The 14,822-nt window shown below is 42.7% G+C and overlaps 1 protein-coding gene across 1 annotated transcript in view; it reads left to right on the forward strand.

Annotated features, from left to right (window-relative positions):
* Positions 1–14,822, forward strand: part of AP4E1 (adaptor related protein complex 4 subunit epsilon 1) — a 50,624-nt gene that overhangs the window by 7,507 nt on the left and 28,295 nt on the right. The window contains exons 5-9 of the mRNA XM_083183909.1: positions 1,233–1,354; positions 3,864–4,023; positions 6,232–6,398; positions 10,084–10,157; positions 10,283–10,405. Coding sequence (XP_083040035.1) covers positions 1,233–1,354; positions 3,864–4,023; positions 6,232–6,398; positions 10,084–10,157; positions 10,283–10,405 — 646 coding nt within the window. The remainder of the gene's footprint in view (positions 1–1,232; positions 1,355–3,863; positions 4,024–6,231; positions 6,399–10,083; positions 10,158–10,282; positions 10,406–14,822) is intronic.

Consider the following 14,822-nt stretch of genomic DNA (forward strand, 5'->3'; position numbering starts at 1 on the left):
GAACTATCCATCTATATTTAACGTATATACTCGAGTATAAGTCGACCCGAATATTAAGCCGAGGCATCTAATTTTACTATAGAAAATTGGGAAAACTTATTGACTCAAGTATAAGCCCAGGAAATGCACAGGGTCTAGGGGCACACTGACACACACACACACACTGTACAGGGTATAGGGGCACACTGACACACTCACTGTACAGGGCGTAGGGGCACACTGACACGCACACACACACTGAGAAACAGACCAGAGGCCTGACACCCTCCCTCCAAACAGGAACAGTACCTGCTGCTCTGCCCTGTGGTGCCCCTGGACGAGCGCTTTGTCTCTGACAGGCAGGAGTTAAAGTCTCTGACGCACAGGGTGGGAGCGCTGCGTCTTCAGCGGGCAGTGTCCCCGGCGGCCAGGGGGAGAGCAGCCACAGCTTCATATGTGGATGGGGGAGAGGAGAGTTAGCTTCCGCTGCGCTGGGTACCCTCCTCCCACATCGCTGAGTCTCCTGTAGCCGCACTGGTCCCCTCCACAGCAATCTCAACTACAGTTACCGTATTCACTCGAGTATAAGCCGAGGGGGTGCTTTTTCAGCATAAATAATGTGCTGGAAAAGTCGGCTTATACTGAGTATGTCCGGTACCTGAAAATTTTGGGGTACTTTTAGGAACGGACTCTCTGGGATATAGTAATAATTCACTATTGTGGGTGTATTTATATTCTTATACATTATCATCTATGTAATTGTTTTATTAAAATGTTGTTATAAACCATCCGATTCTCTATTAGAAGTATTTTACAACTTCTTAGAAATTCCTATATAGCGCTGCTTTACCCTTTTTTCCTATGTACAGCCACATCTAGTGGGTTTCTAGGTATAATTATTATGGTTAGCAGTGGGTAGGATGTGCACCTACAATTTCCCTTCGTTCTGTGTGGAACTGCAAGTACTATATATCTATAATTTTACTGTAAATCCGACACTACCAATTAATTTTAGCATATCCTACGACCGTTTCCCCCACAGCAATGTTGGTATAATATTGGTGCGACACTCCAGACTTGTATAAAGAAAAGACCCAGACTCTATGGACTGTTATCAATGTTTCCAAAAAAAAAAAAAAATCAAGTCGGATGTGTGCCTGATTAGAACTGTAGATGTATTTAATTGCAAAAGCCTTGTTGAAGCGTTTATACCAGTCTTTCCTGTAATAAAGCATTCATGTACTCATTGCTAGGATCTTCAGAGTACCAACCTTGTGGAGGTGTGCATGGCACTCACTATGGTGAGTCAGATATTTCCCCGGGAAATGATTCCAGCAGCTCTGCCGCTTATAGAGGACAAACTGCAGCATTCAAAGTAAGAGACAATTGGACTGCTGACAGCGATGTCATTTCACATTCTGGAAAATCATTTTATTCTCTGTAAATGTGTATTTAGTATATCTCTGTACATCCACCAATAGGAGCTGTGTAAATATGACCCTGCAATCACAGAACCTTTATACCCCTTTCACATCGGCCAACCGGCATATTTGAGTGCCGGGTCATTTTGCCGGGTGCAGCCTGACCCCCAATTCACACCACCCGCAAATTACCGGGTTAAAGCTTTTCATCCAGGGAATTGGCTGAAAATCCCAGGTTTTTCTGTGTTGTGAAAGGGTCAACATGGGTCTTACATCCTGGCTCACCCACCCTGGTCAAGAGCCGGGTTTTTCAGCAAATTCCCGGGTTGAAAAGCTTTAACCCGGTAATTTGCTTCTGGTGTGAAAGGGGTATTGTTATATTTTGTCTTTTGTGATCTTTTGTTAGAGACAAAACCATGAGAAAAGGATAGTGTATCCTTCCAAACACCTGTGTCATAGTGTTGGTCCTAACAAACCTTAATGTACAGCAGCTGCTTTGTTTTGTGCCTAGACTGCAGTCATTGTCGCTTTCATTTAAACGTGCACAATTTCTGCTGACTTTCTTTTGTTGTTGGTGATAATAACAATATTATAAATGAATAATTCCATGGTTTCTGTTTTTATTTTCATTACACCTTCGTTAGAAACATATATAACAACAAATATTTATATATATTTGTATTAAAAATCTACAATATCTTGTCCATAGATTATTTAGCAGAAGTAGTGCTATACATGTAAACTGAATATAATATCTCAATAATCCATCAGTTCTGATGTCATCACTTCCATGTTGATTAGGAAATGTTGTGTATTATAAGGAACCGTACACCCACTGATTTATAGAAAGGCTGCTAAAAGTCATCCTGGATTTATGGGAACTGTTCAAAGTACTTGACCTTTAGCCTCGTGCTTTTATGGGTGCAGAGCAAATTAGTAACATGTAATATAGGGCTTGATTTAGAGTTGATCGCAAATGTAAAATCTCTTTTTCAAATGGACAAAACCATGTGCACTGCAGGTGGGGCTGATGTAACATGTGCAGAGAGAGTTAGATTTTGGTGATTTTTTTTTTTTCTGTGCAGAGTAAATTCTGGCTGCTTTAACTCACTTTGAACTCACTCCAGCCAAATCTAATTCTCTCTGCACATGTTACATCTGCCCCACCTGAAGTGCAACAGGAGAAAAACTTTGCTTTTGAATCAGGCCCAGAATGTCTTGAGAATACAATATGCATTCAATCATTATTATTATAGCTCCTTTTACTATAGGGGTGTAGATCATTCGGTCGACAGTCATTAGGTTGACCACTATTAGTCAGTAAAACGGTCGACATGGACAAAAGATTGACATGGAAATGGTCGTTACATGAAAAGCATCGACATGCAGTTTTCATTGTTTTTTTTGTTTTCTATATCGACGTGGTCCACCAGTTAGTGTAACGCATACTCTCAGATGGCTAACTTTGCTTGCCATGCTTCGGGTACTTCAATGTTCCCAAATTTAGTCCATGTGGATTGTGGAACATAATTATATGAATTGAAAAGAATCCTGAAAAACTCATGTCTACCAATTGCGTGTGTTGACCTAGTGCACGTCAACCTTTTGAGCTTGCTGACTGTCAACCTAAAACCCGGAACCATACTATAGTCTCTTGTAAAGACCCATAGACATTTACTCACTGGCTATTGAGAAATGTACAGTATAATACTCACATAGGGCCAGATGTACTAAGCCCCGAAAAATGATGATGTGCAGCGTGATAAACCACCAACCAACCAGCCCCTAACTGACATTATTCAAATACAACCTGTGACATGGAAGCTAAGAGCTGATTGGCTGGATCTTTATCACTCTCCCATTTTATCACTTTTCAAGCTTAGTACATCTGGCCCATATAAGGTCTGAGGGCAGACTATTATCTAGCCGTTCCTGTCATTCCTGCTTTCTCAGGGCTATTTCACACGCTCCGGCTCCTGCCGGCCGGCGAAACCCCGCACGGCCAGGAAGCCGTGCCGCACACAGCAGTTTACAATGGTGGGGAAGGCCACAGCCCGGCAGCCATCCTTTCCAGTGGTGGGATCCGGCTGCAACCGGGCGGCCGGGCCGTGGCTGTCCCGTGTGAATCCATGTCCAACTACTGTGTGCGGCACAGCATTTGCCGGAGCGTGTGAAACAGCCCTCAGTGTAGCCTTCATTTTAAAACTACTACCTATGAGGAAACTACAGAATGTTTATGGACGAATCATTTTTTTCTGCAATGCATGGCTCTTCTGCTGTGTGTGGTGGAAGAAGCCTGTCTCACCTAGAAAATGTATTGGTAGGTCTGCTTTAATGATGTGCTGCTTGCTGACTATAGTCCCCAGTGAAATAATTGTAGGACTTGCTTTGTTGTGACTAACTATGGAAGTCTCTGACTTACATAAAAGGTGACTCAAATATTGGTAACTGCTTATTTTCTAGGGAAATTGTGAGAAGGAAAGCCGTCCTGGCTTTGTACAAATTCTATCTGATTGCACCCACTCAAGTACAGCACATACATGAGAAGTTCCGGAAGGCGCTGTGTGACCGGGATGTGGGTGTCATGGCTGCTTCGCTACATATTTATCTGCAGGTGATCAAGGTAAAAACATTATTTCTGGGAATCCATCTGAAAACACTTAGAGGTACATTTTTATTTTTTACTGGAGACAGTTCAGTCTGAGCACTCTAGAATCTTTCCATCTGCAAAACCGAGCACTTTGCTATGCATTATTCTCTTACTGATAAACAAGGTTTGCCAGCCCTGGATGAATCCATTGTTTTTGTTATTCAACATTATTCTCATAAGCTGCCCATACACGCTGCTATGCGTGCTGTTCCGATGTGTGCTTTGAGGTGCTCGCTCCTGCAGCACCTCATCGCACAGTACAAAAAGTATGTGCTTGCACATTCTTTTTGTACTTAGGTTTCATCACATTGCATCGCATTGCATGCACAGGCAATGCAATGTGATCCGTGCTAGTACAGAACGGAAAGCACGCCCTCATAGCAGCGTGTATGGGCTGCTTTACTACTAGTTAAACGCCTGCCAAAATTATGGCTTAGTTCCTATTTTCTCCTTCCTTCAATCTCTGAGGTTGATCCTTTTCGGTGCAGATGATTCGCGAGTGAGAATCTTCACGGCACCGGGCACACTTTAAGGCGTGCTGAATTCTCTTAAAAGTGCTCGCACCTCTATAGGGGTGTGACCAGTTTTAAGCGAATTCGGTCCAGCAAAGGGTGCGAGATCGGCTTCATTCGGGTGTGGATTTCAACGTTTAAACGCATGAAAACGCCACCCGAATGGCACCTCCCAGTCTTCGGACCTAATAAGATCGACCTGAAAGTCTTCACAGTTCCCTCTCTTCATATCCAGCTAGTTTGAAACAGATAATTTTTCTTTCACTTTGCGTAATGGAGTAGTTTGGTCTGTCAAGTGTCCTCTAGTGGTCACTGGCGGTACATCCTCTCAGAGGTGAGGAGTATTTAGTATATTTTGATAAAGATTTATCTTAAGATTTCAGATTTTTTTTTAACCCCTTCTGTGGTATGGCCGGATATTTTCCAGGCTGAGCTGTCGGCACATGCCGCAGACATGTATGTGTGCGCGTTGTTGCTCCCTCACTCATAAGTCGCTCACCTTGTTGACCACACAGCAACGCCCGCCCTCCTCGGCGCTGCTGCCTTGTCGATCACCTGGAAGCCTAAACACTCGAACCTCCAAACAACCCAATATCTGAGAGCTTGAGAGTCCAAACATGCCAGAACGCGCCGCATCACCCGAATACCCGAGCACGCCTGAATGCAATTAAACACCCGAGCTCACCCGAGTTCGCAAACGAGGCCAAACGTGTCCTAACTTCCAAATACCCAACCGCGAATATCCGAACACCGAAATCCATGTGTGTCCGAACTTCCAAAATGCCTGATTTCTTGAGCATCCGATCGTGTGAATGCGGCTGAATGAACCAGAATACCTGAGCTCCCAAACTCGCCCGAGTCAACCATCTCCCAAATATCCAACCGTGTGAACGTGCCCAAGTGCCGGAATATCCAAACACGAGAATCCACGAGTGCCTGAACTCGCCCAAACACACCAGCAGACCCGATTTCCCTGAGCGGCCAAATACACAAGCACACCTGAATCCCTGAGCGCCCGAGCGTGGAACACTCCTAAACACCTGAGTGTTAATTTTTTTGTTAATAAGGAAGAGTTTTGGGGCCTACACATGGTGTGATGTTAGTACATTTTTTAAGCGGTCTAACTAGATCATTTAGAAAATGCCCCTACATCGATTCATGTGTAGGGGCCATAGCGATGCGCGGCCCTGTGCATCAATATTGTCTGGCTAAATCTAGAAATATCACCAGGCAGGACCAGTGTTCTCACCACAGAACACTGGCGATGACAGACACAGCGCTGACACATTGCGGTTTGCTGAGTGATATTGCTGAGCAATCTAGCATCGCTCAGATTGCTCAGCACATCTCCCTTTGTGTAGGCCACTTTTTGTTGTGTGTTTATTTGTTATCCGGTGTCTATAGAACACATGAACGCCTCTTATTCAGCCGTAAATATGAACACCAGGGTGGATGAACTCTAATTCTTATTTTGCAGCTGTATTCTGCTCCAGGGAAGCAAGGGGTGTGAGACAGCCATAAATAGATGACCCCAAAAATACTTCACTAAATTGAAACTAATAGAAATGTAAATTGTTTAGCAAAGCAAACTGCCATGAAGTAAATGAATACTTTTTAGTTGTGAATTGTAAAGGCAAGTTATACCACGTACCTTGTTTCTCTTTCACAGGATAACCCATCGGGGTATAAGGACCTGACCAGCTCCTTCGTTACCATTTTGAAACAAGTGGTTGGAGGAAAACTGCCTGTAGATTTTAACTATCACAGTGTCCCCGCTCCGTGGCTACAAATTCAGCTCTTGCGGATCCTGAGACTGCTAGGAAAAGATGACCCCGGGTAATCTGTTACATTCATTTGACTTAGGCGAGCGTAAGGCTGTTGGCAGAATGCTCAATTGACTGTGGAATGATAGTATTCTACTAAATTTCTCCATTGAAACACTAGAAAGATTATATTCCAGTTATGTTTACTAACATATGCACCTATCCTTTCTCTTTCATCATATCCCTATAACATGTCTCCACATAAATAAGTATGTGCAGAATCAGCTGCATCTAGATTTTTTTCCTCTGGCTTAAGTTTGTTTGCGAGTATTAAAAAAAAAAAAAAAAAATACATTCATCTAGGCCAGTGGTTCTCAACCTCGGTCCTCAGGACCCCCAACAGTTCACGTTTTCCAGATCTCCTCACAGAATCACAAGTGTAGTAATTATCCCCACCTGCGGATGTTTTAAAATTTGTCAGAGTGCACCTGCAGGATGACCTGGAAAACGTGAACAGTTGGGGGGGTCCTGAGGGCCGAGGTTGAAAACCACTTATCTAGGCCCATTGAACACAATTCTTGTTTTTATATATTTTTTTACCATTTCATTTTCGAGCATAGGACCTGATTTATAGATGGACATTGTAAGCACAGCCACTGTCACACCACCGTTCTTTTAAAACACCCCATGTCACTGCCCCTCCCACGAACCGTCACAGCCTATCAGTGAGGCCAGGGCTTGGAGACATTTGAGCGATCTCACAGATGCAGAACATGCACGGATTGCCTCACATCCAAGATGTGCCCACACCATGGGGTTTGTGTACATCTCTGAATAAGGCCCCTAGTCTGCTGTATAGTTGGCAGCTTGACCAAAATGATACTTGCTGTGTTTTATTAATTAGGTAGTAATTATCCTTAATTATTTTTTTTGTCCTTTATTAAAATGCAAACGATCATTTATACATTACCCACTGACAATGGAAATCCTGCTGGAAATGTGTTGGATGCGCTTTTTTTTGGGCTGATGCGGTGCCATTTTGTAAAGTATGAATTTGTACTGCACAGGCTCCAAAATTAAGCACATTCCTGTTTGGCTATGCAAACCCACAAAACATTTTACACTCGGAAAACATTTTTGGCATGAAAACAAGAGTGACTGCGCTCAAAATGGAAAACTTTTATTTAAAATAGTATGAATATCTGTCCAAAAAACACCCATATGCCTGTAACACTCCCATAACATGCCTATTGAATGGACCATTTTGTGTACATTATTAGCCAGCTCCCAGGAACGCCCGCTACATTTACCGCTCTGATACGTGCACGGTGCGACCTGGACAGCAAATGGCAAGCAAGCACTCCGCCATGTCTGACATCGGTAGTGCATACAGATGTGTCCTGCTAGGTTGTTGCTGTGTATGGTAGCATTCAGCAGCGGAACCACATGGCGTGCAAATAGTGGCATATTGCTGTGTATGCGTCACTAGCTTGCTTTCATTGGAATTAATGGACGCTGGGCTCATTTACCCACCAACTTCCTTTTTAATATCATTGCTTACCGAGAGAATACAGAGAGTATTACCCTGCTCTGCTGCATGTTGTATGCATCGCAGCAACAACGCATGAGGACACATTTGTACGTCTCTCAATTAGGCTCCATGACCAGGCAGTCACAGTGTATAATTCCACATAGCTTGAGTTTCAGGAAGGACACGTGGATGCAAGTGTAGTTCATGCAGACCTGCGAGTAGGGGCATATATACCTGTAATTATTATTGTCATTCTGTTTTCTTTTGGTGCCACAAAGTGTGTGAAGCGCCGTACAATGGGGTATATTCAAGGCAGCCGGCGAGGGGGTTAAACAGCAGGGATCACTGAAAACAAGCGATCCTCACCGTTTAACCCCCACGCCGGCCGCTCTCTCCCTATTCGCTGCACCAGGGAAATCCTCGCTGCCAGAGGACAGCGGGGGTTCCCCCAAACAGCAAGGCTCGGTGCTAATGCAGGGAGCTGCATTTAGCCGTGAGCCTCGCTGTTTTAGCGGCTGCATACGCCGATTCCCCCTCGCTCCAAAAACAGCATGTGCAGAGGGTTAGTTGAATACCGACCATGCTCGCTGTCGCAGCTCGCAGAAAGCATTGAATACACCTCATTGTGAGCATAGAAATTAAAATTTCATAGTAACAAGGTATCCAAGCATAAGTACAGTACACATTGGCAGACCAAAGCATAAGTCCAAAACAGTATCGCAATACAGGCAGTATAGTACATATAACAGGATCAAGATTAGAGGAACGCCCTGAAGCTGGCAGCATAGGTGAAAACGAGTTTGTACTCTGGTATCCTGTACCCAACATATGGACAGGTAGACAGCCATACTTTTGAGAAGGACACACTAGTAAGATGGAGTGCACTAGGGAAGAACAAGAGGGATAAGGGCCCTGCCCATAATAGCTTACATACACAGGTAAAAGAATGAGCTGTTAGAAGCTGAACTGAGAATTAATTATTATTTATTTATTGACAGTTTCTTATATAGCTCAGCAGATTCCGTTGCGCTTTACAATTGTAAACAGAGATAAAACAAACTGGGTAACAACAGACAGATGATCACTGGCAGACAAATAATTTCATATACTATGAAGATGTGATTGTATTGTATGATGTACAGCACTACATATATGTAGAAATACACTACTTTCCCCTGCACTATTTTGCTACCTGTGTGTCTATTTTATACATATTAGAAAAAAAGAGCAATAATTCTAAATCTATACTCCACTTGGTGTCTCCTCATTTAGGGCATTATTCTGGTCGATGCGGTCCGTTCCGAATTCTTTCGGATGGCGGTTTTTAGCCGTCTGCGCATGCGTAGGCTACGCAATGCGCATGTGCCACGCACGGTCTCCGTACTCGTTCTCACTAATACCGTACAGAAATGTGCACCGCATTCACTCGGGAAATATGGGCGTAATATGGGCGTCATTCGGAACTACACAAGGGCGTTGTTTCAAAGTGGGCTAAACTGGGCGTAAATATGGGCGTACACGAGGGAGTGCACGAACTCTGGTAGGCGTGCAGTCGGACAGAACATCGACTGCAAACGAACCAACAGGGAGGAAATATGCGGTCTTCATAAGCAAGTATTACTTTGCGGACACCACTCGGTCATGCGCTAGGCATTCGGATCGCCCAATTAGTACGCCCGCACCTGAACCACTCTCAGCTGAACACAATACAATCCACCTACGTAAAGGGGTAACAATGATTGAATAGCACTTCACATGATGTAAGGGTTAATGTAAAGTGGTAGTAATGTGTTTAAGTATCAAATAGGATTTAATTGATTTCAATTACAAACAAACCCTTTTTTATGAGGTTGCCTAATTGCATAAGTGTGTCATGTGACAGATTTATGAGTTCAGATAATAGTCGTGAGTTTTGCGGAAATACACCGCATCGGTGCGTGCGGCCAGCTTCCCGTCTGTTCTGACGCTGTAAGACAGTGCAGAATCTTTGTGTGGCCACCGCACACGCACGGTTTGGATGTTGTCCGAAAACACACCCTCTTCTTAGAGAGCGAGTCTGCCCGAATGCGGAGGTCCGCTCCGAAAGAATTCAGAAAGTTCCGCACCAACCAGAATAACCTCCTTAATTATAGAGTGGTCATTACTTTAAGGTGCCTTTTAAAACATTTTTTTTTTTATATATACATTATTTGCATATTTCTAACATTTTATGCTCTCATTATTTTAGGACCAGCAAATTAATATATGATGTACTGGATGAATCATTAAGGCGAGCAGAAATAAATCACAATATAACATACGGTAAGGTAGTCTATTACGAATATTATACACGTCAGTTTTAGGTGTTTGGTTTTTTTCTTTGTTTATGTTGTTGTTTTACCAAAATTTATCAGCAATCGTATATAACATCTGGCTTTCTATTTCAGCTATTCTGTTTGAATGTGTTCAGACTATTTATACGATTTACCCGAAGTCTGATTTATTTGAGAAGGCTGCAAAATGTATTGGAAAGTTTGTCCTGTCTCCAAAAATTAATCTGAAGTATTTAGGTAAGTAGCATGTGTCACCTAGATTGCCACCTAATCCTCCTTTTTACCATTTTTTTTAAATTAAGCGTTATTATTTTAGAATTGATAGCAATGTTCAAATCCTAAAAAAAAAGAAAAAAGATTTTGGCCTGTTTTGTAGTTGCACGCAGCAGGGTCTGTTGGCGGTCGCCTGTCTGTGACTTAAAGCAAGTGCCTCCAAATCCCTCATGTACATTCTTGTGGCCAAGCATCCAATGACTAATGGTGTGTACACACAGTGAGATTCCTTTGCTATTCGACTTGTTAATCAATCTTTTCTAACTCATGTGCTATTTACATACAATTCATGCTATCTGCATTCTATTTCCACTATATACTGTAGTCATGGCTAGGTAAAAAACCTGTGCGATCTGCATGCGATACTGATGCAATTTTGACTATATAGTCAAAATCTCATGCTGGATTGTACCGTGTGTACACATCATTAGATGCCCACTTTTTAGCGTCTTGCACACTGTAATACCAATTAGCGCGTCCCCAGGGCTGGATTAAAGTCTGGGGGGACCCTGGACAACAAACTTGTGAGGGCCCCCTATCAATAAAAGTGATATAATGGCAGTTCTAAAAATAAAGAAAAAGTTATCCTCACTTTGAACATCAAAGGGTAGGTCTTGTATGATGTGAACAACAGCAAATGGGAAGTGCAGATGGTATAATGGTTCGCATTTTTGCCTCACAACACTGAGGTCATGGGTTAGATTTCCACTATGGCCCTAACTACGCGGAGATTGTATTCTCCCCGTATAGTCTCCCCGTACTTGCGTGGGTTTCCTCCAGTTTTCTCCCAAAACCAAAATTAACACTAGAACGTCTGTCAGTATGTGTACATGTGGAAGGGAATATAGCTTGTAAGCTCCACTGGGGCAGGGACTGATGTGAATGACCAAATATTCTCTGTTAAGTGATGCAGAATATGTGTGCGCTATAAATATTTAAGAAACTGTTAGTAAATAAATAGAAATGTTTCTGTTGAAAGCAATGAATAGTTGTATTTGTTGGTTAATCGGATCAAGTCTTCCACTCAGTTGGGAGATGTGATCCCTCTAAAAAGGACACATGATCCGGTAGAGAAATTATCCATTCATATGGTTGTGGCTGTTCGGGCACAAATTACGCAATTTTGGCAGAATTAGTATTTATTACCCAAGCTTTACATACACAACTGAAAGTATTTTGTGTAACATTTATGAAAACAAACATAGTAGTAGGAAGCTTGATAACCAGATCTAGCCATCACTGGATGCTTGCAGGGTGATTGCGCCCTGCGGCCTTTTGGGGGCGGTAACCTTGCAGGGAGGGCCGCTGGCGTTGAGCATCACTGAGATTTCTGTCCATTACAAATGAGTACACGGTAGACGATATTTGAAAGAATTGTGTAAAATTCTTAAAATTTATGAAGTGTGTACTCGCTAAATAGTGGTGTGCGCTCCTGCAGGTCGCTAGTGGCCTCGCCCATCATTTAGACATGAAACTCCCAATTCTCACCAAAGCCTTTAATAAAATTCTAACGACAAATGAGATGCCCAGCCACTTTAATTCAGCCATACTCAGAGTGATCCCGAAGCCAGGTAGAGATTTGGCTCTGCCCAGCTCTTACAGACCGATCTCTTTATTGAATATCGACTATAAACTACTTATGAAAATCATGGCAGAACGTCTCAAATTGATTCTACCCAAAATAGTTCACATAGATCAGACAGGCTTCGTCATGGGAAGAAGTTCCACAATAAATATTAGAAGAGTCCTATCGACAATCTATGCTACCCAGTGTGCTATGTCGGAGGACCCAAAAGCGATATTATCACTCGACGCAGAAAAAGCCTTCGATATGGTACACTGGGAGCACTTGCATAACACACTTCGAAAATTTGCCTTCCCAGAAACATTCACTCACTTCCTATCAACGATATATGAGGGAGCATCCTCGCGAATCATATGCAACAGCTTGTTATCAGATCCATTCCCCATCCTAATAGGCACAAGGCAGGGCTGCCCTCTATCACCTTTGCTGTTTGCCCTGGCCTTAGAACCACTAGCTATCCATCTAAGAGAATCCCCAGAATTCCAAGGAATTCAGATTCGCGACATAGATCTCAGAGTTTCATTATTTGCTGATGACATGCTTTTATTTTTGTCTCACCCACAATATGCAATACCGAAAATCTTCCAAATATTACAGAAGTTTGGCAGTTTCTCGGGCTATAAAGTGAATATAGATAAATCTGAATTATTACTTCTAAAAGGCCCCCCACCCACATTCCCACCAGACGACATATTAAATTACATTAAAATCCAAAAATCCCACATAAAATACCTAGGCATTCAGATCCCGAACAAGCTCACAGACTTATATAAAAAAAACTACTCCTATATCATACCCAAAATACTGAAAACCCTCACAGACTGGGCTTCTTTACCTCTTTCCCTTTTAGGAAGGATCGAGGTGGTGAAGACTGTCATATTCCCCAGGATAATGTACCCCATGCAAATGTTACCCTTAAAAATTGCACCCACAGACATCAAGACTTTAAACCAAGCCTGCTCCAAGTTTATATGGAATGGAAAGAAGCCTAAAATAGCCTGGACCAAACTCAGCCTTTTAAAGGCGGAAGGAGGCCTTGGTCTACCAGATATAAATGCTTATTCCTGCTCCCTTTTAGCCCGTGTGGCACTGGGTTGGCTACAGGACTCTAATTCCTTCTCCTTATGCGAACTGGATAAGGCTGCTCTCTTCCCTTACTCACCTAAAGCTCTCATCCATGCACCAAAACATAGAATACCCCTACAAATATACAAAAACCCAATGTTCCAAGACATCCATAAGGCATGGCACCTGACATGCAGAGAAATAGGAATTGACCCCCAGAACACGGAATGGATGCCAATTTGTGGAAACCCCCTTTTCCCCCCCGGAGTAAATAACCCAGCCTTCAACAGGCTTGAAAGGAAAGGTCTAAAACTAATCTCCCAAGTATTTGATCCGGGAGGGAAAACTCTACCCTTCTCTGCCCTTAGAGATAAATATGGCCTCCCTTCTAATGCCCTATTCCCAATAATACAAATCCAACACTTTGTGCAATCCCTTTCTACCCACCATATAATATCCTCATCCCATTCTATAATAACTTCATGGATCAACAAACTCCAAACTGGTACCTTTAAATCAAAATTCGTATACAAAGTATTACAAGAAAATTTTTTATTAGCAACACAAGAAAAAACAAAAACTGCATGGGAGAAAGATATCCCCCTGATCCAGGCCACTGATATATACAAATATTACGAATCCACAATGAAGATCCTCCAGGCTTCGGCCTTACAAGAAACACATTACAAAACAATCCACAGGGCCTTTATTTCGCAAAAGCAAAGAAGCTACTTCGATCCCTCTGAAACTGGAAAATGCCTGAAATGTGGCTATCACTCCGGTACTTTGTTCCATAACTTCTGGACCTGTGGACACATTAAGAGGTTCTGGTATAAAATACTGAATTACATAGAAAAACACTTTTCACTGAAATTAAAACTCTTACCCACACCAATACTCTTTTTAAACTTTGATGAGTGGCGCCTTCCTGACAATCAAACCTACCTAATACCTTTCCTAACGATTTTGTTCACGGTGGCAAAGAAAACTATATTGAAGTCATGGATTACACATCACAAACCAAATCTCTCCGATTTGGAGGAGATGTTAAATAGTTACATGACCTATGATAGATATAATAATATTTATGCTACCCAATCCTTAACAAAAAGTTTCCTGAACAAATGGAAACCCTACATCAAAATTAGCCCAATTGCCACCCAGAACAAAATTCTAGAATCCCTTGACCTACTCTCACACTTGAAATAACCAGCAAAAATACGCAGACAACATAAACCCCTCCTTCCCTCCCTCCCCCAAAAAACCAGATATAGAGGACCCGCACATTCCTCCCCTACAGCTGATTCTCAGACGACTGACACTCATATTTGTTGAAACTCAAAATAAATGCTTTCAGTTCCCCCCCCCCTCCCCCCCCCTTCTCCTCCTTCCCCCCTCCAAGAAACACCTCAGACATACCCATACTTACACCAGGCGTATAATACTTACGTTTGTTGACATACCACCACGATAACCCGATCTACAGAATTAACACCGACACACTTATAAGACACCAGAACTCCTGGTCATCTCTTAAAAAGTTAAGAAGACACAGATATTTGACCAAAGAAGAGGTTGAGTTGTTGCGTAAGCCAGCAGGCTGGCAGACAGAACCGAGAGACTACGCCCCCCCTAAGCCCCAAAAGGGCGCCTCACCGCAGCAATACTGGCCGTTACCAGATTTCCCATTATTGTATGTATGTCTGTGTATGCTTTTCTATATAATCAAAT

This window comes from Crinia signifera, chromosome 4 (assembly GCF_055691185.1).
Source record: "Crinia signifera chromosome 4, ASM5569118v1, whole genome shotgun sequence".
NCBI lineage: Eukaryota > Metazoa > Chordata > Amphibia > Anura > Myobatrachidae > Crinia > Crinia signifera.